Source organism: Nothobranchius furzeri, chromosome 12 (genome assembly GCF_043380555.1).
Source record: "Nothobranchius furzeri strain GRZ-AD chromosome 12, NfurGRZ-RIMD1, whole genome shotgun sequence".
In the NCBI taxonomy this organism is placed as follows: domain Eukaryota; kingdom Metazoa; phylum Chordata; class Actinopteri; order Cyprinodontiformes; family Nothobranchiidae; genus Nothobranchius; species Nothobranchius furzeri.
This window is the reverse complement of record NC_091752.1, coordinates 29,348,161-29,369,717: the sequence shown is the minus strand read 5'-3', so window position 1 is coordinate 29,369,717 and position 21,557 is coordinate 29,348,161. Positions and strand designations below refer to the sequence as shown.

Below are 21,557 nucleotides of genomic sequence, written 5' to 3'. Positions count from 1 at the left end.
GAGAAAACTCTTTTCGGCCGCTTGCATCTGCGATCCCACTTTGCTTTCTGACTCAGCTCTCTCTTCACCACGGCAGACTAGTATGACGCCCGTACCACTGCAGATGCAGCACCAATCCGCCTGTCGATCTCGTGAACAAGACCCCGAGATACTTAAACTCCTCCACTTGAGGCAGGACCTCATCCCTGACCCGGAGAAGCCATTCTACTCTTTTCCGACTCAAGACCTTGGTCTCAGATTTAGAGGAGCCGATGCTTATCCCAGATGCTTCACACTCAGCTGCGAACCGCTCCAGTGGAAAATTTTATGTTTCACTCATTATTACACCAGAGTTAAATAAACTTTTTCTTAAAAATCTATAAGAAACTTAACTGAAACTGAACAAAAGCAGCTAATCTAACAAAAAAGGCAAACACAAAACTTAAAGGAATTAGAAAAAGGCTCAAAATGTTTTCTGTGCTAATTTAAGAAAAAATAAATAAACAACTCTGCGGGAAACTCTTAACAAACTATTTAAAATGGTATTTTTCAATGTAAACACCATAATAAACAACACCTTTTTGGTTAGAGTTTTAATATTTTAATACTGAATAAAATCTAACAGTTACAATACTGACAGTTATTAACTCTAAAATCATCTCTGATATATATAATTTACCATATACATTTTCAAGTGTACACACACCATTTTACATTTGATTATATCATAGAAAAATAAGCCTAATAGTTATATTTCCCCATGAATTTACAAATACACATGCCATTTTTATATCACAAGTTACCCCTTTTAAATATTTTATACTCTAGTTTTATTTATACACAAGCACAGTGTCAGTCCCAGTACATGAAATACCACCCAGTATATGTAAACTGGTAAAGAAGGTTTTTGTTCTACAGCACAAACGATAAAGGAGATTTCACTTTTACAATCTTTAGTGAATAATAGCAGCAATTGATTTTTAAACACACGTCACATGATTGCCTAAAATAACCACAGAACAAATTCTGGCCACTCTGAGAGGAATTCTTCTTTGGATAATTTCTCTTTTTAGTGCAATAAAATTTTTTAAATAACAAAATACCAAATTCAGTGAATACTTTTGATTTATATTTTCTATTTATATACAGTTAAAATTATTTCATATATATGTATTTTTGTGAAAACAGCCATTAAACTATATCTTAAAAATAAATAACGTTTTTGTTATAATTATAACATCTCTGTATTGACAGCACATCTTACAATAACACATCTTCACATACAATTTAGTGTCACAGTGACAGTGTGTGTTTTAAATGATTCAGCAGAAATACACTATTGTTGCACAAATACATTTAAAACTCCAACAACATGACTGGTTCTGTCAGTGTTCTACTTCTGTTCTTTCATGATGGTTTCTTGGTTTGGATTTTCTGTTCTGAACTCCTCACCAGAACCTGAGGAGATGCTGGTTGACTCTTGGTCTGGCCAGATTTCCTCTGTGGTGTTTTATCGCTTGTTTTTGTGTGTGAGTGCATCTCAGGCATCTGACCGTTCCTCTGCTCGGCTGAATCGGAGCCATGCTTGCACCTGTTGCACAGATCCCTCATGTCCAGGAGTCCCTGCACCAAGCACCTTACAAAATCAGCTGAACATGTCAGGGGGCTCTCGTGGAAACTGGACACAGAAAAGATGATGTGATCTGACTGAGGGTTGTAACACACCCCGTATCCATTTGGAACCACCGGGCCGTAACAGCAGAACATCTCTACAGTAGTTGGGACCTGAGGAAGCAGGCAATACAGGTTTATTTCAGCGTTGCCAGCTGCAGTTTGTTTATTAAAGTGATGGAGCCCTGAAACGACTCATTCTGGAAGGTACTGAAAATGCCAAGAATAAAACTGTCTAAATCACTTCATGTGAGAGGAATTTAGTGCAAAGAACAGCTAAAACATATTTTGCACTGACCGTAGAGCTAATATAAATAAAGAAAAAACTCATGTTCCATTTAAATTAGTCAATGAAATAACTTATTTTTCTTTTTCTCTTAATATATAATTACTAAAACTAAATCTTAATTGTTTTCTTTATTTTTCTTATTTCAAGGCAGATTTTCTAAAAAATCTCACATTTCAGAACAAAGATATATGAAAAATCACCTGACTTGTTGAGAGTATGAACTGATTGCTGATCAAATAGGCCTCATCTTTGAAGATTTCTGGCTTCTCCATCTTCATTTCTTGTGCAATTTCACGTAATCCCAGTAGGTGATTGTCTATTGCCTTACCTGTAATTGTCTAAAGAAGACATTTGAAGTTATTGGCATAATCAGTAGCACAACGGGGTAACAGAAATCTAGAGATGAAGTAAGGTTACCAGAATGGTATACTTTGTCTGAGCATTGATGGCCTCTTGTAACAACTCCATCTTCTCAGTGTCCTGCAGATGTCACAATATTACATCAACACAAACAACCATCAAAGTATAATTGCTTGATAAACAAAGAAAAACTGATTCTGTAATTCAGTTAACACAGAGGACACAAGTGCAGCATCAATATGAAGGTATCTTACACCGGAGCTGAGCTTCCCTTCAGTCATTGCTTTTACAAAAGCCAAAGCTTCCGGTGTGGCAGAGCGAATGTTGTCTACTCTGCCCTGCTGAAAACGACGTATGGAAGCACTCTCATACGTCGACACTGGTCTGCCATGACACCTGCAACAATACACAGGGAAATAAAAGTTTTAAGAGTGTTAAAATCAGCATTACGCTATAAAAACAGGTTTTCAAGAATGTTAAAAACCTTTATCTTATTTTTTAGTCTGAAGAAAACTACTCAAAACAACATAATCCTTCTTAAAGGCCCAGTGTGTGAAAATTTGGACTCTTTAGCGCCACACAGGTCACAGCAGGAATTACAACTATAGTAGCCCACACACATCAAAAAGCCACCATGCCATTAATGTTATTGAAACTAAACAAGTACAGCAACTACACTTTTGTTCTCTTCTTCTTGGTTTATTTGGCAGACTATGCTTCCAGGGCAGAGTGCTGCCCTTGCTGTTCCTGTCAGTTTACATCATGCTAAAGCACAAAACGCAGAGAACATTATATCTCGTATGTCCTGGAAGAGCTATCGTATTTCAAGATGGCACATAATTATGGAGCATCGTCCACAGTTTATGTTGTCAATTTTCAAGCTAATAAAAGTACTTGGAATAGACGGTAGTGAAAAATACTAATGATGCATTTTGTAAATGGGATACGCAGAATTTGATTATAAGCAAGTAAAAAAGTAGCACACTGGGCCATTAAATATGATCCATTTTTATTGTTTTGTTACACTGCAAAACCTGATTTTCAAGAAAGTAAAAAAGGCCACGTATTTAGAAATGTTATTTTATTTCATATATGAAAAGAAAAAAAATCTTTGTTTGGCTAGAATTCGTACAACTAGCAAACAAATTTAACAGTTATTTTTCTAGTTTTGATGATTCTGGCAAACCAAAGATTTGTTTTCGTTTTGGACACAAAATAAGGGATGCTTGATATTGGCCCTTTTTAAAAAAATATATATATATATGTACTAATATCTGATAAATGCTGTGTCCCCCTCTCATAAAATAAAGGAAAACAAATACATTTTAGGTTACCAACATCACATATCTCCTTTCATGCATGTTTACATTTCAAATGTTTTCTGTGCAAAATAACAACTACTTTAATTGAAGTTAGTAACAGGAAAAGAGCCGTGTTTATTTATGGGCCATTCCCATCTGTACCGGGTCGGCCCGGGCCGGGTAGCCCCAGTCGGCCCCAGCCTGGCCCGGTTGATTCCACACATCCTTGTCTTAAGCCCATGTGGGCTGATTCTACCCACCAATCAGAGGCTTGCTCTAATGGAAGGTGTGAATTTGCTGTCAGCAGTGGGTGTGTTGGCCCTGGTCGGCCTGAAGCAGACCTCCTCGAGAAGAGGGCTGAGAATGAGCCTTGGTTGGCCCGGAAAAATACCAGGCCACCCAGATATGTAAACAACCTACACTACCCGGCCCGGGCCGACCCGGTACAGATGGGAATGGCCCATTAGTCTCCAACAGCAGCTGAATCTCATTCTCCCTAGGCATGAAGCTAATGTGTGCATTAGCTACATGTAGCTTTGTGCTGTGAGAACAGCGTGCTTTCATTACACAGGGCAAAACTTACATCTTAAATTGTGCCAAATAAACTAAACTATCTCCACAGCTAAACCTCAGATCTGTTATAGTTGACATTTTTAGAGACAGGATAAGTAGCTGAAGAGTTTGGTGTATAATATGTGTATGGTATGTAAAGGTTGGGTTAGACTGAAAAATTATACCAATATTTTTCTATATTTAATCTTTATATTGATGACAGACCAACAATATTGGGCATCCCTAAAAATAAAGTAAAATGTCAAAAATCATGTTTAGTAAACTTTCTTGAATGTCAGTTTTTGCAGTGTAATTTGTCCAACATGATGATAAAGTTGAACTTGTTCTCACCGGTAGAAAGCCAACTGAAGTGCGACCTGGACGTAAGCATCAGGACTCATTTTCTGCTTCTTGATGAACTCTTTTCCATAGTCATAGAATTTATGGACATTCATGTCCAAATTTTTCACCAGTCTGACCAAGAAAAGCAACATTTTCAGCAGAACATCAACGATTTTCCATTAAAATAATAATCTGGATGAAATGCTTGCCTCTCAAGTTTTTCAGCAGATGAGGAGATAAGTTTTTGTATCTCTGGAAGGAACTTCCAGCGGAGTCTGCGGGGCGCGGGCAGCTCGCTCAAACTTGCAGCCCTGACCAGCTTCGATGGGCTGCCAGTCCTGATGCCACACAGGAACCGGAGATAATTTAGAGCAGCCTTTTTAGATTCCACATTTAAAAAAGAAAAAACAGCAAACACATTTTCTCTTACATGTATTTAAGTAGATACTCTGTGCACTGCACAAGAACAATTCCCTCAAAAGGCGAGTGTTCACACACCACTCCACAGCAACCATCAGCTCCTACAACAAACTGTAGAACACACAGAGAACATTTGCAACTTTAGTTTTCACCTCTGTATTTGTGCAGCTGTTTTGAAAATGCAACATCCGTCGTGTGCGTATGGATAAATCACTAGGGGAAATTATTAGATTAAACCATTTTTCACATTCATGTGTGACTTCGGCAAAATAAGTCCACTGGCAGGGGAACACAAGCATACTCAGTCATGAAATTTTCTTTTTCGTCTTATTAAGTAAATAATCCAAAATGAATCAAAATGTCTTTCATCCTGCTCTAATAACTTCTAGTTTTCCTGAACAAAATTCAAAGCTCTTGCATGACGTGTGTGCTGAATTTTGATGAGAAGAGCTGAGCTCACTGACCTGCATCGGCTTGTCGTACCAGCGGTTGCCCCCGTTCTTGGCCGCTCCGCCTCCGTGCAGCATCATTGCGGCACATGTGGTGTCGCTTAGCTGAGGACCACTAGCTTCATCCAGACAGACGAGACACAAACATCGCTCGATCATGTCCAGGGAGTCCCTGTTGGTTGATTCTGTGGATCAAAAATCATGTCAGTCAAATTTGGGAAATGCAGAGGGGATGAGGAATCTGTTTTTGAATGCACCTCTCATCAGGAAGCTGCGAGCCTCGGCCCACTCTGTCCGTCCGTTGGAAGTGAGAAGACCTATGGGTGGTTGGCGCTCTTCTTCATTTTCAGCCATTTTGAGAATTTTGTCGAGCTGAGTCAGCAGATCTCTCTCGTTCAGCCGGCGGAAGTTCATCACAACATCCAGGACAAAGAACTGGATTAGATGGGATACGAACTATTTGCAGTTAAAACGCTTCTCATTTTTCTTAAAGACTTTGTTAAACCTGCTCGTGGCATCGTTTAAACAGAACTGCATCCAAACCTATCTTTTACATTTACTTTCGATGCCATCATCTTGTCATAACAGGTGATGACGGCTGAAACCTCTTTGGGTTGCTCTGTCAGATTACAGTCATGATCAATAAATGTGTAAAACCCTGTCTTAAACTCTCAGATCCATCATTTATTCATCCCCCCACCGTGACTCGGCCCAGTAAATTATTGTGTTGTCACTTGAAGTTCTGCATGAACCACCAAGAAAATGATACAGTAAAAACAACACATGTTTGTTAAAGGCTCCACATCTGTTCTGTCTAAATATATTTTAGCCTTCTGCACACATTAATAAATTCTCAGTGTGCATTGCTGTGTTCTGCAGAAACAAATGAAACTCTAAAAATTAGAACGTGGTGCAAACGTTCATTCATATCAGTAATTCGACTTAAAAGGTGAAACTGATATATGTGATAGACACTTTACAATGAGGGTCCCTTTATTAACATCACTTAATACATTAAGCATTAATAAACTACAAAATAACAACTGCTTAATGTTAATGTTAATATTATAAAATGTATTACTAAGCAGACACCCCCGTGACCCTTTGTCCTAACCTTAAGAACACTTAATAGTTAGTAATATCAGGGACGTTAATAAAGGGACCCTTTATTTATTAATGCTTAATAATGCACTATGTTGCACTAATAAAGGGACTCTTATTGTGAAGTGTTACTGACTCTGTCTGTCACGTTGAGCGAGGTGGAGACGGCGGACCATGTGTGGATGAGCTGAGCAGGAGGTAAAAATGCAGGCTTCAGTAAAAGTAAAAATGGTTTAATGGCAGGATGGGATGAACAGGAACACCAACAAACAACAACAATGATCTGACCAAGGACAGGGGCAAAACAGGGGGTATAAATACAAAGGGCTAATTAGGGAAACATGGGCAGGTTAACGAGGGACAGGTGAGAACACTAAGGGTAATCAAGGCAGGAGAGGAACACAGTCAGGAGGGCAGGGGCAGATCGTGACAAGCAAAGCCAGATATTTCAAGCCTTTTTTGTTATTTAAAAGCGCCTCTCAGGACACCCAAGGTTGCTTCACATTAAGAGATTCAATAAAACTAAATATTAAAAACTGTTAAAACTTAAAAAGCAAATACAATGGAAACAACAAGTGATAAGCAGTAGTGAGACTACAACGAATACGCTGCCCTGAACAGGTGTGTTTTTAGCCTGGAAGCAATGTTAAGAATGTCACGTAAATGTGGAGGATCAAGATTGTGAATGGAGAAGGAGTTTAAAAATGATCCTGAGTTTAATGGGCAACCGGAGTTCATGAAGGGCTGGGGTGATGTGATGGAAAGAGAGGGTGGGAGTGATTATGTGGGTTGCTGAGTTCTGGATGACTTGAAGCTTACGAAGCAATTTTTCTTAATCGTAATGATCATGTCTTACAGTTTATGAGAAGCCCAAAGTCAACCTATCAGATGATCAGAATATTGTAAAAATATTTCATATTCTAGACTCAAAGTGTCACACTCTAATCAGCTAATTAATCTAAACACCTGCAAAGGGTTCCTGAGCCTTTGGATCAGGGGTGGGGAACCCTGGTCCATCGAGGGCCGCTATCCAGCATATTTTAGTTTCAAGCCTGCTTCAACACACCTGATTTCAATCAGCAGGTGATTAACAGGCTTCTGCAGAGCCTGATGAGCTGCTGAACAGGTGAATCAACCACTGAATCAGAAGTGTTGGAGCAAAGACATGCAGGACACCGGCCCTCGAGGACCAGGGTTCCCCACGCCTGCTTTAGATGGTCTCTCAGTCTAAGATGAATAACTGAAATAAGTGGAGTTTTGCATCGTATTCTATTTTCTCCAGTTCCACCTGTACGTCAGCTATGAAATGTGTTTCTAAAATGTTTGGGGAATAGGAAGTTTTTCAGTTGTTTTGTTAATTGTCAGTTTAAATGTACATTTTACTGGTCACCTACTTCCTTAGTTACAATTGTGGATGCTTGGGTACTTTCGGGTGTTCCTCCATAACAAAATCCACCATTTTTAGATAAAGACAGTCACGCTTCATAAAATAAAAATCCTCATGTCTGACCTGGTTTTTACAAGCCACGATGACGTGTTCAGGTTCCGGCATCACCGTGCTCTCCTGGGCCACAAGTGTGTCCCTCTCAGGCCCCGGTAGTCGGTATGATGTGAAGAGGCGATAATACTGCTCCATGCAAAGAGGAGTTCCAGCCAGCTGGCCTTGAGCATAGTCTATGGGCAGGGCATGACTACGCACACACACACACATGCACGCACGCACGCACACATACACGCATGCACACGCGCACGCACACACACACACACGCATGCACACCCGCACGCATGCACACACGCACGCACACACACACACACACACACGCACGCACACACACACACACACACACACACACACACACACACACACACACACACACACACACACACACACACACACACACACACATCTTTGTCCGTTATATAAACATTTTCCTGGAGAGGATAAATCCATTTTGACATTTGTGACTCACGCATCAAGAAGCGTCTTATACTCCAAAACTCCTGAAAGTAAATGTGCTGCAAACCTAAAAAAAAAATCTGAAATTATTACAATATATTTCACAAACATTCTCTTGACCTGTAATTGCACTAAACATACTTTCTTTACTCATTAACCCTCCAGCCTAACCTCTCTGACCTCTCAGCTCAATAACTAATGACCCAATCTTTTGGTGTGGAGCAACAAAGTGATAAATCACACCAGCAACTGTAATTTCTCTGTTTCTATGAATCAATCACAAAACTCAAGTCTTCTAGCTGGTTTCTTCTCATGTTGGCTGTTTGAGAGGATGGAAAATGATCAGATTTGTTTCAGTTGTGTTGTGTCTTTTTCTACCTTAAATAGTCGATAGGCAGCCTGAAGTTTTGTTGGGGGAAAACCATGGCTGGGCTGGAGTTGACGGGCAGAGCCAGTCGATTATTCAGGTACATGTCATTGAGCCAGAAGTCATAAACCTACATGTTTAAATTAGACATTTTACGCTATTTGAATAAAATGAACATAAATTTCAGAGTTTTCTGTTTAAAGGTGCAATTTGTAAGATTTATATCCTGTGGTCAAATGTGGGTGCTGCAGTCCCTTTGTTAAGTAAAAATATGACTCTTTCCCTCCCATTCTCTTAGTTTCATGGTTCTTGCCAGTTATGGATCAGCGCCAGAAGACTCTAGATGACAAGCAAAGATGAGTCACACACAGCGAGTTGATAAGTAGATAGTTACTTTGTCCTATGTGGTGTTAGCATTCAGTGTTTTATGGTAGGGAGTACTTACTATACTCATTACGGTAGTATGCCTCCAGCATTACAGGACGTGTTGTTTGCTGTCTTGCTGTGATAGTTCTGAACGACTCATTAAAGGAAGTAAAATATCAAGATTAACTCATTGTTCACTCCACACCCACATTTCATTGTAATATCAAGTTGTTAGTGATTGAAAAAGCAGCTTGAGCTTTTTTATAGCTGACTGCTTCTAATTCACCGTTAGCATTGTGAGCTCATAGTTAGCCTCTAGCATGCTTCAGCCTAGAGTAAAACAATAAGTTGTCATGACTTTTTTCCTCTTGTGATTATTTTACAGTAGAATTCCTACAAATTGCACCTTTAAACTGCATAAAAAGCACTTCAGAAATGTTTCTGAACTTTAAAGCAGAAATTATATGGATTGTGTCCTAAATAACTTTAATTCACCCAGTTTGCCGTTTTCTCCCTCCTTTCTACGAGTTTGCGCTGCAATAACTCTCCCTCTCCTCCAGGAACTCCGAACTGTTTCACGATGTTTTGGGTCCTGCTGAATTGTTCTTTAGTGAGCAGGTGTTTCACGCATCTCAGGTAAATGTCCAGTGTGTCCTGGAGGTTGGGCAACGGCAGCTTTGGCAGATCCTGAATGATGAATTGGAAAGAAAAACTTTTTAGCATTTTACCTCTTGTTAGATTTATCTGATTTAACATATCTGATTTAACATTTAACCAAAGTGAACTTGGAGTTATTAAATAAAATGTACATGAAACTATTCACTTGTGTTAAATGTCTCAATTTGGCAAAAGAAAAGAAGAAAATCTTTTAGTTTTTTCTTTAAAAGTCACTTTGTTTTTGGAATTTTAATCACCATCCACTCAAATTAACTATAAAAGTTTGGAAAGAAAAAGGCTCGTATTGAGATTAAAAAAGAATCGTGAAGCAGAGAGTTGATATTTACATCTCCATCCCCTTCAGTTTTAGACGGCTCTTGGTCCAGAATTGGCATGTTTGCAGCACAGGGCTGTCAAGAAGCTTGGTTCACAAAATAAAACAGGAAAACATGTTTTAGGCAAAAGCAGTAAATTTAAATAAAGCGTTAAAAACCATGCCAGTCATAGCTGGGAATGTTGCATGCTTGTAGAAAAACAATAAAACATTTGTTAATAAAAATACACAACTGTATCAAGGTATTTTTTTTATAAACTACAACCATATATAAGGTATTTGTTATCTCACTCACCGCAGAAGCTGCACTTCTCCTCTTCAGGCTCAGGTAATCACTTTAGTTTGACCCATCTTTACTCAATTTATTGGAAACAGGCGTTAAAATTCCCCCACTTCCATCTTTTATCAATCCCAGCATCTTTCTGTCCTCTTCATGGCATCAGCTCAAACTCCCTTGTTGGCTCAGATGATGCTGAGAGGATACCTCAGCCTCCAGACAGCCAAGCTCCTCCCAGAAGTCCTGTTATTCGCCGAGAAGTTTATTTAGCAACTCTCGTCTCCACTCCACCTCATTTAGACTCCGACTGACCGCCTCGGATGGAACATGGTTAGACACTGCATCATTATGGGCTGACAATACCAGACTCAAACACTTGATTTTATGTTTTATGATAATCCATTATTCATCATTTTGCTCCAGAAAGTAATTTATTAATTTGAGAAATTAATTTACGAGGCCAATCATCCAGTTTTTAATACGACTAATGATCAGACTGATTGTTCGGGTTTCATTTCAATTTTTTATGGGTAGCACCGTTTTTAAATGAATAATAGTAACCTATAATCATGATTTTAAGAACAAATGTGTAAATGATTATTTTTCATTTGCTAATTAACATGAAATCATCATAAGCACATATAGAAACAATGAAAAACGACAGAATGGCTCACATAATGTTGATTTAATTATATACATGAATATACATGTTTTATACAGTCGCAGATCGTTTTAGGCTTTGCATTCCAGAAGCACACCATTCAATAATGAATCAACTAAATGAAGAATCAACAAGATGCAGAGTTAATTCCCTTCATTCTAAACTGTCACGTGGCACAGTTTTGCATATTTAATTGACCATCAAAAATAAACACGAATGACATCAGAAGACAAATATTACAATCGCCCCTTTTTACGTCACGAGCCGGCTTCAGTGATAAATACTTTGAATGGGACATTTATTTCAGCACATCTCAACACTTTAAAATGAAAACGCGGCTTTGATTTAACAGAATGACTTTAAAATGCTGAAAATAACCAACATTCTCATTCAATCCTATTTTCTCCACAGTGGATTGAATTTAAATGAACACACACAAGTCTACATTGGCACTTTGATGCTCAGGTAAAAGTCTTTTAAGCGTACTCTCCGCCTGAGGACTCATCCTCCGAGTGCGAGCGCTGCGCAAAAGTCTCAATGCCATTCTCTTCGATTGTTGTGCACAGCCCCCTTCTCTTCTTGTCTCGTTGCTCCATCTTAATAGTGTCGTACAGCCCCGTGGGGCCGTCCTCCAGGAGCATATTGCGCTCGGAGAAAGACGGCTTCATCTTGGTGACGTTCTTCAGCAGAAGGAGCGCCGGTGCGTAAAGCACGTTTGCGAGCCCCATGCCCAAGTTGAGCTGGACAAATCCCAGGTCGTGCACGATCTGTCCAGCCACCACGGGCCCCAGGGCGTAAGCTACGCAGTAGGAGATGTCGGCAATGGCGTACACGCTACCATACACCGACACGTGCCGCACATCCACAAGGAAACCTAAAGTCGGCAGAAGCGCCGTGTCCACGAAGGCGATACCAAAGCAGATGCCACACAGCGGAATCATGAGCTGCCCAAAGTTTTTACAGGCTGGCACCGTGCAGGAGCTGGCCCCTATGAACACCATCCCTATTGCCCCGTAGAACCACTGCAGATGGGGGTACTTGGCTGCTAGTTTTACAGTCAGATACACACCTAGCACGTGAGGGAAGAAGGCAGGGAACCATGTCATGCCAATCTCCCACTCGCTGGCCTGCATGGTGTCCTCCATCCAGTTAGCGATGGTGGGTTCAAGGAATGCAAGAGGGATGTTGCAGATGATCAGAGCTCCGGCCACCACAGCTATATACGGATCAATCATGAGTTTATAGATGGGGGTGCCCACTGGCATGTTTTCTCTCTCACGGTTGGAGAAGGGCTTCAGCACAATCAGGCACAGCACGCCGTCGGTGAGACAGATGCAGGCCAGGATGAAGAAGGGCACGCGCTTCCCCGCAAACTCATACAGGACTCCTCCAAACGGGGGCGCGACGAGGCTCCCGAAAGAGATGAAAGCCAAGGCGATGCCCAGCGCTTTGCTGCGCTCGGACTCCTCCGTGAACTTGTCCGCGATCAGAGCGATCCCTGAGGTGTCCGCGAAAGCAGAGCCGAGGCCCTGTATGCTGCGCGCAAGGAACAGCGTTGCGTAATTATCAGCGAAGGCAAACGTGAGGGTGGAGAGGAACATGATGGTGAGTCCGATGAAGAGTGGGATGTCATAGCCTACTCTGTCTATGAACGTGCCACTCAGCGGGTTGACCAGGAGCTGAAGGATGGCCTTGGAGGCGAACAGAACCCCGATCTGGAGGTCGAAATTCCCTTTGGGTGCTTCTCGGACGGTGCTATTGGAGGAGTTAGTGTGCGTAGCAGCAGCTTGGGATTGATCCGCTGCCTTCTGTAACCCTTCGAGGTAATCGGGTATAATTGGCACAATCACCATATAAAGCATGTTGTCTAATAAAAGTGCTATGCAGACAATCACGAGGATGATCCGTTTCTGTTTTTCTGGGTCTTGAATTGCGCTTCCCAGTTGTTTAGTTCTTTCGCCCATCTGGGACAGTTTAGAGGCGGCAGATTGCGCCACATTAGTGGCTTGTTCCTCTGTGGTCCCCTCTGGCTCCATGCTTTCCTCCTCTTTCAGTCCCTAAAAAGTGTTGTTTTTTCTTTTGTGGAAAAATAAAATTCAGCTCCCCGAGTTTGTTTACAAAACTTCACACATCTGTTCTGTGTTGGTTTTCTTCTCCAAAACCGGGAGCCCTGATTACCTCTTCTCTGTCCCTCACGATCTCCGTCATCGCACGCGCTTTTCCACTTCCGTTACTTGGACTCGTTTGCCCTCTTGTTGCTTCATTGTCCCGTGATTGAAGTGACGTGCCGTTCCCGGACAGCGCAAAGTGCCGCGGCTCCGCCTGCGCGCTCTGCCTGTCTGAGGTTCGTCTGCCTCGCTGCTCCGGCTCACAGACGCGCGCAGCTGTCTTCAGCCACCTGTAACGCGCTGAGCCAAGTCATCATTTCACATCAGCCGGGTTGGGCTTTTGTCGGTTGATGGAAGGAAAACACACAGCAGTTATTTTTATTTATTTATTTTTTGCTCCCATGGTGTCCCCCCTCCCTCTCATCTTCATCCATGGCTGTGACGCACAGTCCTGCTACTCTCCAGCAGCTCTTTTATGCTAATTAAACACGAAATCCCGAATGCGCATTGCTGGTTAGTCAGCTGGATCAAAGCAGAGCCCAATGTGCTTTGTTAAATGCATGCTCTATTTGATAAACCTACAAATTACAGAGTTTTAAATTAAAAGTTTTAGTTTCAGCACCACGGGCTAGTGGACAGCTCCGAGTGGAACGCCGAGAAGCGGAATGATTGAAATTTGTACATAAACACACATAAACTAGTTTATTTGGACTGAAGAGAACCAGGTAATGAACAAATGTCCACCAGAGAAGGTCAAACGCTTCCTGTAGAGGGATACTTGTCGTTAACAGTAATTACAAGCAAATGTTCTTTTCCTGAAACCCCTGCAGTCTGACTGATAAAACGTCAGAAAACACCGGATTTGTTTTCTAGGTTTTCGTTTATTTTAGAAGACAAGTTGATTATTTTCACAGAATTTTCTTGTTTTAAACTTAAAAGTTGAAATATTATCGACAGAACTGCACATATCAACCTGTATATACTACTTCATCCATCCATTCAAATTTATATGATTTATTTAGCGCCAAATCACGACAAGAGTCGTCTCAAGGCGACTTCACATAATAAACATTCCAATATAGGTCAGTTCATTAAGCCAATCAGAAAAAAGTTTCCTATATAAGGAACCCAGCAAATTGCATCGAGTCACTGACTTTAGAGCAATTCTCATACTAAGCAAGCATGCAGCGATAGTGGACAGGAAAACTCCCTTTTAACAGGAAGAAACCTCCAGAGGATCCTGGCTCAGTATAAGCAGCCATCCACCACGACTCACTGGGGATAGAGAAGACAGAGCACACACACACACACACACACACACACACACACACACACACACACACACACACACACACACACACACACACACACACACACACACACACACACACACACACACACACACACACACACACACCAAGTAATGTCTCTATGGTTACATTGTGATGTCTTAGTACATATTCTATTTGGTGAGAGATAAACTTTATTGTAGTTATCCTAGTGAATCTATAATTAAACGGGTAAACTAGTAGTAGCACATTCAATGTCAAGGAAAGTAAAATGTTATTATCAGGAGAGGGAGAATGTTTAAATGGTTAGCAACAGTATTCAAGTTGATGGTCCCCGCCATGAGGCCACCACAGCTCAGCAGAACATCATTGTAGCTTCTTCTGGGGAGAAAAACACTTAGAGAAAAATAAAGTTAGCTGAAAAAGCAGTAAATAATACAGTTAAAGAGCAGATTGTAGAAGAAAGTAGTAGAGTGTGAAAAGTGGTCAGTGTATCCTCCAGCAGTCTAAGCCTATAGCAGCATAACTACAGAGATAACTCTGGATAACCAAACCTTTTTAGATGGAGGCATGTTGGAGGCAGGGCAAGGGAGAGTCGTCTTTACCGACTGTACACTCCACCTCCCTCTACTCCCCCACTTGTCCAGACCTAGGCTAACATCAGATTTTAACCGTAAGCCCTATCAAATAAAAATGTTTTAAGCCTAGTCTTAAAAGTAGACAAAGTGTCTGCCTCACGGACTAAAGCTGGGAGCTGGTTCCACAAGAGAGGAGCCTGATAACTAAAAGATCTGCCTCCCATCCTATTTTTAGATACTCTGGGAACCACCAGTAAACCTGCAGTCTGAGAGCGAAGTGCTCGGTTAGGAGCACATCCATCCATCCATCCATCCATCCATCCATCCATCCATCCATCCATCCATCCATCCATTCATTCATTCATTCATTCATTCATTCATTCTGTAGCTGTCAGTTGTTTGTTTATTTCAAACACTTTGAAGATTCTCCAGCCGGGGCACTGTTGTCTAATCAGTTGCTGACTGATCCTGTGTAAAATCAGAAGTTGCTCATTAGTCCATATGAAACACAGCTGTGTTGGCAAAGAAAAACTTTCTGCAAGGAAACACGCCCTGGCTGAGCTAGGAGATGGAACTTTGCCTCAAACAAACCATCAGAATGGAGGTACGTGTTTAAGAAATGTTTGGACATTAATATTGAGTTTATTTTGAGCGTGCACTGATGTATGTTGGTTGGTCATGTCCCAGCCCGGAGATTCTGTATTGTGTGACACAGCATTCCAATAGGATCTGATATTTGCAGCCCCTGGGAAAGCGGAGCGAGGTACATGATTTACTGCTCCTGTGATTAAGATGTGTGTGTGTGTTTTTTTTTTTTTTGCTTTTTTGTTTTTTGATTTTGGGTTGCTATAACCATTGTTCATTTAACTGTACAGTTTTCACGGTCTGATGGTTGACCTCATCAACAGAAGTAATTTCAGATGAACAGAAATAAAATCTCTGCACCAGTCGAGGCTCTCTCATCGCTTATCCCTTCCTTCAATCCTGGGACTGCTACAGTGAAAACTCGTCACAAAGGAAGGCTCCATTCCAGATAAGTACAGTTTGCTTGAGTCAAAGTGTACTTGTGCTTTGAAGAACCTGCAGAAAATGAACTTTGTATGGACTATTGACATAAGAGACTATTGCTGCACACTTTGTATGGGGAATCCTGTGCTTTCCACTCAATTAGAAGATGATATTTGTAAATAGGCAACACTCTGTATTTACTCTGCACCTTTTTGCCCTTTGTCAATGTGTTGTTAAATGTTCATTGTGAGTATGAGCATCAAAAAGGGTAACTCCACCACGTTAAGTCACATGAATTGACGCACACAATGTTGGACTCGAATGAAGAAACTGGTGAAAAAGAGCCACAATAGGTGAGGTCCAGGACCCGTGAGAAGTGTCTAACTGAAAAGGGTAAGAAATGAAGGAACAGATGGCAATGAACCAGCAGTGCATTTCATAAAGCGTATGATGCTTGGAAGAAGGCAGCCAAAGAAATCAGGACAAACTTAAAAGGCTTCTGCTCCCCTGAAGAGCTAAAGAGCTCCAGCCACAACATCAGTGATAAGCAAGTTGTTGTACAACAACATTACGATCCTATCCTCCGTAATCAAACTATGACACCAGAGATCATTAAGCGGATGGATGCCTGTGTAATGCTTACAGCTGACATTTGTGAATTGATCGCCAAATGACAGGAACTTAACGATGAGCCTTTCAATGATCACCTTGAAAAGGAAAGAGTACGTATGATGTTAAACAAAAAAGACTATAGTTCTGTGTTTGGTGATACAAAAACCGAGACTTCACTGTCAGACGGTTCGGCTATGCCCTCAATGGCAGATTCCTCTGGCAGTCGGGATGTGGAAGCAGAAGCCAAACTCGCAGTCAAAGTGGAGCAGGCAAAGGCCACCCAAGAAATACTGGTGCCAAGGGCGTCAGTTTGTTTTCAGAATTGCTGGGGACAATAACCATACACTTGAGTGGGGTTTAAAAATTGCTGGGGACAATAAAGTAGGCTAGCACAGGGGTCGGCAATCCGCGGCTCTGGAGCCGCATGCGGCTCTTCCATCCATCTGATGCAACTCTCTGTGCTTGTAAAATAATAAATGGATATTTAAATAAAATGCTTTATATTTTACTGCATTAATTTTACACCTGTATGCCAATTCTAAATGTAGATTGTCTGCGTAAACCTGAACAGGTCCAACCCGGTCTGCGGTGGTTGACCGGTCACGCTTGTGCGTAATCATATGGGCACTTTATGAGCTGAAGAGGATGTGAGATTCTGCGCTTCTCCTCAGACGGCTCCTGGATGTGTCGCCACATTGGAGCCAGGAACAAGCACTATTCAGCCAAAGTTTCATAATCAGGGAACATTTTCTAAGTGACAAGTCTCTCTGAGAGACAGGGTTTGGAAAACACTCGCTTCAGTGGGAGGAATCTTCCCGCATGCGCACTGCATGGTTCTCTGCGTGGCTCTAGGGTTAATCAAGTTTAATTGTTTCTCTTTGCAACAATCTTCACAGGAAGGCAAAACAGTTAAACGGCAGGTTTCAGATATTTCCATTTGACTGTTTATTTTGACAGATGAACTCAAGGATGCTGTTTGGTTTGAAAAAATTACCCCGACGCACACGGATGCTCATGGATGAGCTGACATTTTAATCGTTAACGCACACGCGGAGGTAAAATATTCCCATCAGAACATCAGAGCTCTTTATACTGGACACTGTGTTCAGCGCGGCTCGGAGCGCCCCCGGTGGACAGTGAGCTGAAGATCTGGGGTTCGCAGTGCAGAACCACGCGCATGCGATGATTTCCTCCCACTGAAGCGTTCTGGAAACCCGGTCTCTCTGAGGGATGTGTCACTTGGAAAATGTTCTTTTTATGAAATTATGAAACTTTGGCTGAACAGCGCTTGTTCCCGTCTTCCGCATGAAGCGTAGAGACATTTGACCACGCACAAAGTTCATGTGGAGCAGAAGCGGTCGGGCCACGGCAGATGAAACGTTCCTAGCCTACATGAAGGGAAACTGTTTAATTGTAACATTAATGTGTTACTGGACACGCTGGTCTGGTTGGTTAGACCAGTGTTTGAAGTGGAACACACACACACACACACACACACACACACACACACACACACACACACACACACACACACACACACACACACACACACACACACACACACACACACACACACCAATTAAAATATAAAATAATGCTGATAGCGTGGACTAGAAGACAGGTGATGGTTTACGTATTTAAATGATGATCAGGCTGCTGTAAAATGTAATCTCCATCCACATCCAGACACAATTATCCTCTAGTCTTTCTCTAGTCGCTCTGGTCTTGTCTGGGCTCATCAGCTGATGGTGCGCGCGCGCCTAACTAGCGGCTGATGCACATTTTACGCATTTGGAGAGGTGGACTGGATGCTGTGCGTTTACTGGAAGATGGTCCACTTAACGCACGGGTGTAGACTACATATTAATGACAAATGAATGAAAATTAAATTGTGAGTTTTTACTTCATATTTTAGAAATAAAAATGACGGGGGAACACATTTATGACATCTTTTTAAACGAAATTTTCTAGCGCGACCTGCCTGCTTCACTTAAGTCACTGCTTATTAAGGTCCGTCCAAAATTACCGTGGGAAACGGGTAATAATGGTTCTTTGATGGGAACAGGGTGCCGACCCCTGGATAAGATCTGAGCTGGTAAAACAAAAATCCTCATCAGCAGGCGTTTTTGAAAGTGGGGGGGACACAGCTGCCAATCACAAATTTTGCCAGGGACATGTCCCCGGCGTCCCCGGTTAAGACGCCTATGACTGGCGCAGCAAAGTAAAATCAATCAAATGGAAACTGAATGGAAGATAAAGGAAGTCGAATTAAAGGCAAGGTTGGAGGATGAAAAATTTAAACTTCAAAGATTAAAGGCTGACATTGAAGTGAAGGTAGCAGCAGCACGGGTAAGAGCTCTTAGTATTCAAAATGACACTGAAAGCCGGACCCCAGCCTCTGAACGTTCTAGGCACTCCCATGATACTACAACACAACACCACCACTTCCTAAATCCACAGACACCAAGATTTGTGCCCCGAGCTGCTGTCCTAGAACGAGAAGATTTTGACTCTTGCCAGCTCTCTTGCCTTAAACAGACTCCCTGTACTTGAGCCTGTTGTTTTTAGCAGCGACCCTCTTAGATTTATAGACTGGAAGACATCCTTTATGGCACTTATTGGTGATGAACCTTTACCTGTGTGTGAAAAAATGTTACATTTGAAGAGGTTTCCTGCAGGTGAAGCTCTTAAAGCAGTAGAAGGGTATTTTTTACGTAACAGTGAGCAGGCATACGTGGGCATTTGGAGTGTTTTACAGGAAAGGTATGGCAGCCCGTTTATCATCCTAAGAGCCTTTAGGGCTAAGCTTACAAAGTGGCCTAGAATAGCTGCAAATGCTCCAATAGCACCGAGAGAGTTTGCAAATTTCCCACAAAGCTGCGCAGAGGCTATCCCTCAGGTTAAGGGTTTGGATATTCTTAATGATTGTGAGGAAAATCACAAGCTTTTAAGAAAATTACCTGAATGTACATAGACGAAGTTGTGTTGTGGTGAAGGAACTGGATAAAAGCCAAGAATATCCTGACTTCATCAAATTTACAAGGTTTTTACAAAGGGTAGCTAAAGTTGTCTGTAATCCTGTAGCATCACCTTTTCGAGTGAATGAAAATACCTCAGAAGAGAGAGCCTTCATTAAAAGAGCTAAAACATTTAGTACCAACACCCAACCAAAGTCTACTCTGCAACTCACCGAGTCTCCTTCAGTATTCTCCTTTGGATCTAAGCCTCCTTGTATGTTCTGTGAAGACGATTCTCATGTTGTGGCTCTTGTGTCCAAAGTATGAAGCAATGTCTGATAGTGATAAGAAATCATTCATTTATGAAAATCATCTTTGCTTTGGATGTCTGAGAAAGGGTCATTCATCCAAAGAATGCCGAGGACCTCATTCCTGCAGAAAGTGTGGACGACGTCACCCAACCTGTCTGCACATAGAAAGAGTGAAAGAGTAACTGAACCAAAACTGGCGAGAACTGTGGATCTTGAAACCCCAGCTGAGGCGCACAACATCATGACCCATGTTTTGGCAAGAAAAACCTCCTCTACGTCTAGCATAGTACCCGTTTTTGTGTCTGTTTTATTGGAGCCACAGAAAGAAATACTTACGTATGCTCTGCTTGACACTGAAAGTGATTCATCATTAATCTTAGAGGATTTGGCTTCAGAACTGGGTATTAATGCTCAACCTGTTTGGTTAAAACTTAGCACGATGACGTCGGTTGACAGTTGTGCTAATAAACTTGTTAACAATTTACAGGTGTGTGGGTTCGATTTTAAAACTCATATTCAAATCAAACAAACTTATTCTCGTGACTTTAGTTGACGAGTCTCACATTCCTACTCATGAAACCACACTTCAGTGGTCCCACCTCGAAAACTTGGCAACCAAGTTGCAACCATTACATGACTGTGAAGTTGGTTTATTGATTGGTTATGACTGTCCATCAGCACTAGCCCCCTTAGAAGTCATCACAGGAAGAGAGAATGAACCCTTTGCTCAAAGAACCATAGTAGGATGGAGTATTATCGGGTCCTGTAATCCCCACCTAGAAAGGGCAGATAGCCATAGTTAAGTGCACAAACTAAAGGTCAAAGAATTGCCTGCGCCAGTAGTTACAGATGTACTTAAGGTCCTGGAGTCGGATGTTAATGAGAGAGGTCTAACCAGTGTTTCACAAGAACTTATTACTAAAACCCAAGCACTTTGTAGACAAGCAGGGTTGCGTCTTCATAAGTCCAGCTCTAACCAAAGTGAGGCACTCTCCCATCTTGCTCCCTCGGAAAGAACTGACACCAATGAATCACTCAGGTCATGTCCTTGGTATTCGATGGTCAATGAAGAATGACAACTTCTGTTTCAATACAAGCACCAAGAAACAACCCTCTACTCGTCGGAGCACACTGTCTGTTATCTCATCTTGTAAGATGCTTTAGGGTTTGTGACTCCTTTCACCTTAAGAGGAAGAGTGTCCTACAGGAGTTGTGTTGCCGTTGTATTAAGTGGGATTAACTCCTTCCAGAAACATGCGCTTATGGTGGGAGGCCTGGAAAGATGATTTGGAAGACTTGCTCTCTCTCTCTCTCTCTCTCTCTCCTTGTGTGCACTGTTTTATCCTATGATGGGAAATCATGTTCAGATAATTGTTATACATGATTTGGTGGGAGTGTAGCTGTCAGTTGCTTATTTCAAACACTTTGAAGAATTTTCAGCCGGCGGCACTGTTGTCTAATCAGTAGATGACTGATCCTGTGTGAAACCAGAAGTTGCTCATTAGTTCTGTAGCAACATGAATGGCCTCATTTGTGACCCAAAGGTCACGCTTCCTCAGCTGGGTCAAGCTGTCCTGGCTGTACTTCTATTTACAGATTATCCGTTACAGG

The 21,557-nt window shown here is 41.7% G+C and overlaps 2 protein-coding genes across 3 annotated transcripts; both read right to left on the bottom strand.

Annotated features, from left to right (window-relative positions):
* Positions 1–564: 564 nt before the first annotated feature.
* On the bottom strand, positions 565–10,694 carry chata (choline O-acetyltransferase a). Of its 2 annotated transcripts, none has more exons than XM_015944750.3 (15): positions 10,441–10,694; positions 10,159–10,232; positions 9,650–9,841; positions 8,800–8,918; positions 8,435–8,488; positions 7,975–8,155; positions 5,621–5,798; positions 5,379–5,548; positions 4,925–5,025; positions 4,704–4,832; positions 4,504–4,626; positions 2,554–2,695; positions 2,357–2,419; positions 2,140–2,277; positions 565–1,764 (listed from the first exon to the last, which is right to left on the bottom strand). In XM_015944750.3, exons 2-15 carry the CDS (start codon positions 10,204–10,206, stop codon positions 1,387–1,389), a joined length of 2,016 nt encoding a protein of 671 aa, XP_015800236.3. In that variant the 5' UTR covers positions 10,207–10,232; positions 10,441–10,694; the 3' UTR covers positions 565–1,386. The 2 variants fall into 2 exon arrangements, with proteins under 2 accessions (XP_015800236.3, XP_070398106.1); XM_070542005.1 differs by having other exon boundaries at positions 1,488–1,657.
* A 394-nt stretch (positions 10,695–11,088) lies between these two features.
* slc18a3a (solute carrier family 18 member 3a) lies at positions 11,089–13,533 on the bottom strand. Its single transcript, XM_015944751.3, has one exon. The coding sequence runs from the start codon at positions 13,117–13,119 to the stop codon at positions 11,560–11,562; it is 1,560 nt and encodes a 519-aa protein (XP_015800237.1). The 5' UTR covers positions 13,120–13,533; the 3' UTR covers positions 11,089–11,559.
* Between the last annotated feature and the right edge of the window lie 8,024 nt (positions 13,534–21,557).

Bases quoted from the DNA above. Each gene is read 5' to 3' on its own strand.
- chata (XM_015944750.3), bottom strand. From the start codon at position 10,206: ATGCCAATTCTGGACCAAGAGCCGTCTAAAACTGAAGGGGATGGAGAT. The intron at 5,026-5,378 runs GTCAGTGAGCTC...TGTGTTCTACAG, and splicing joins GGTACGACAAGCCGATGCAG to TTTGTTGTAGGAGCTGATGG. The intron at 2,420-2,553 runs GTAAGATACCTT...TGACATCTGCAG, and splicing joins AAGGGAAGCTCAGCTCCGGT to GACACTGAGAAGATGGAGTT.
- slc18a3a (XM_015944751.3), bottom strand. From the start codon at position 13,119: ATGGAGCCAGAGGGGACCACAGAGGAACAAGCCACTAATGTGGCGCAA.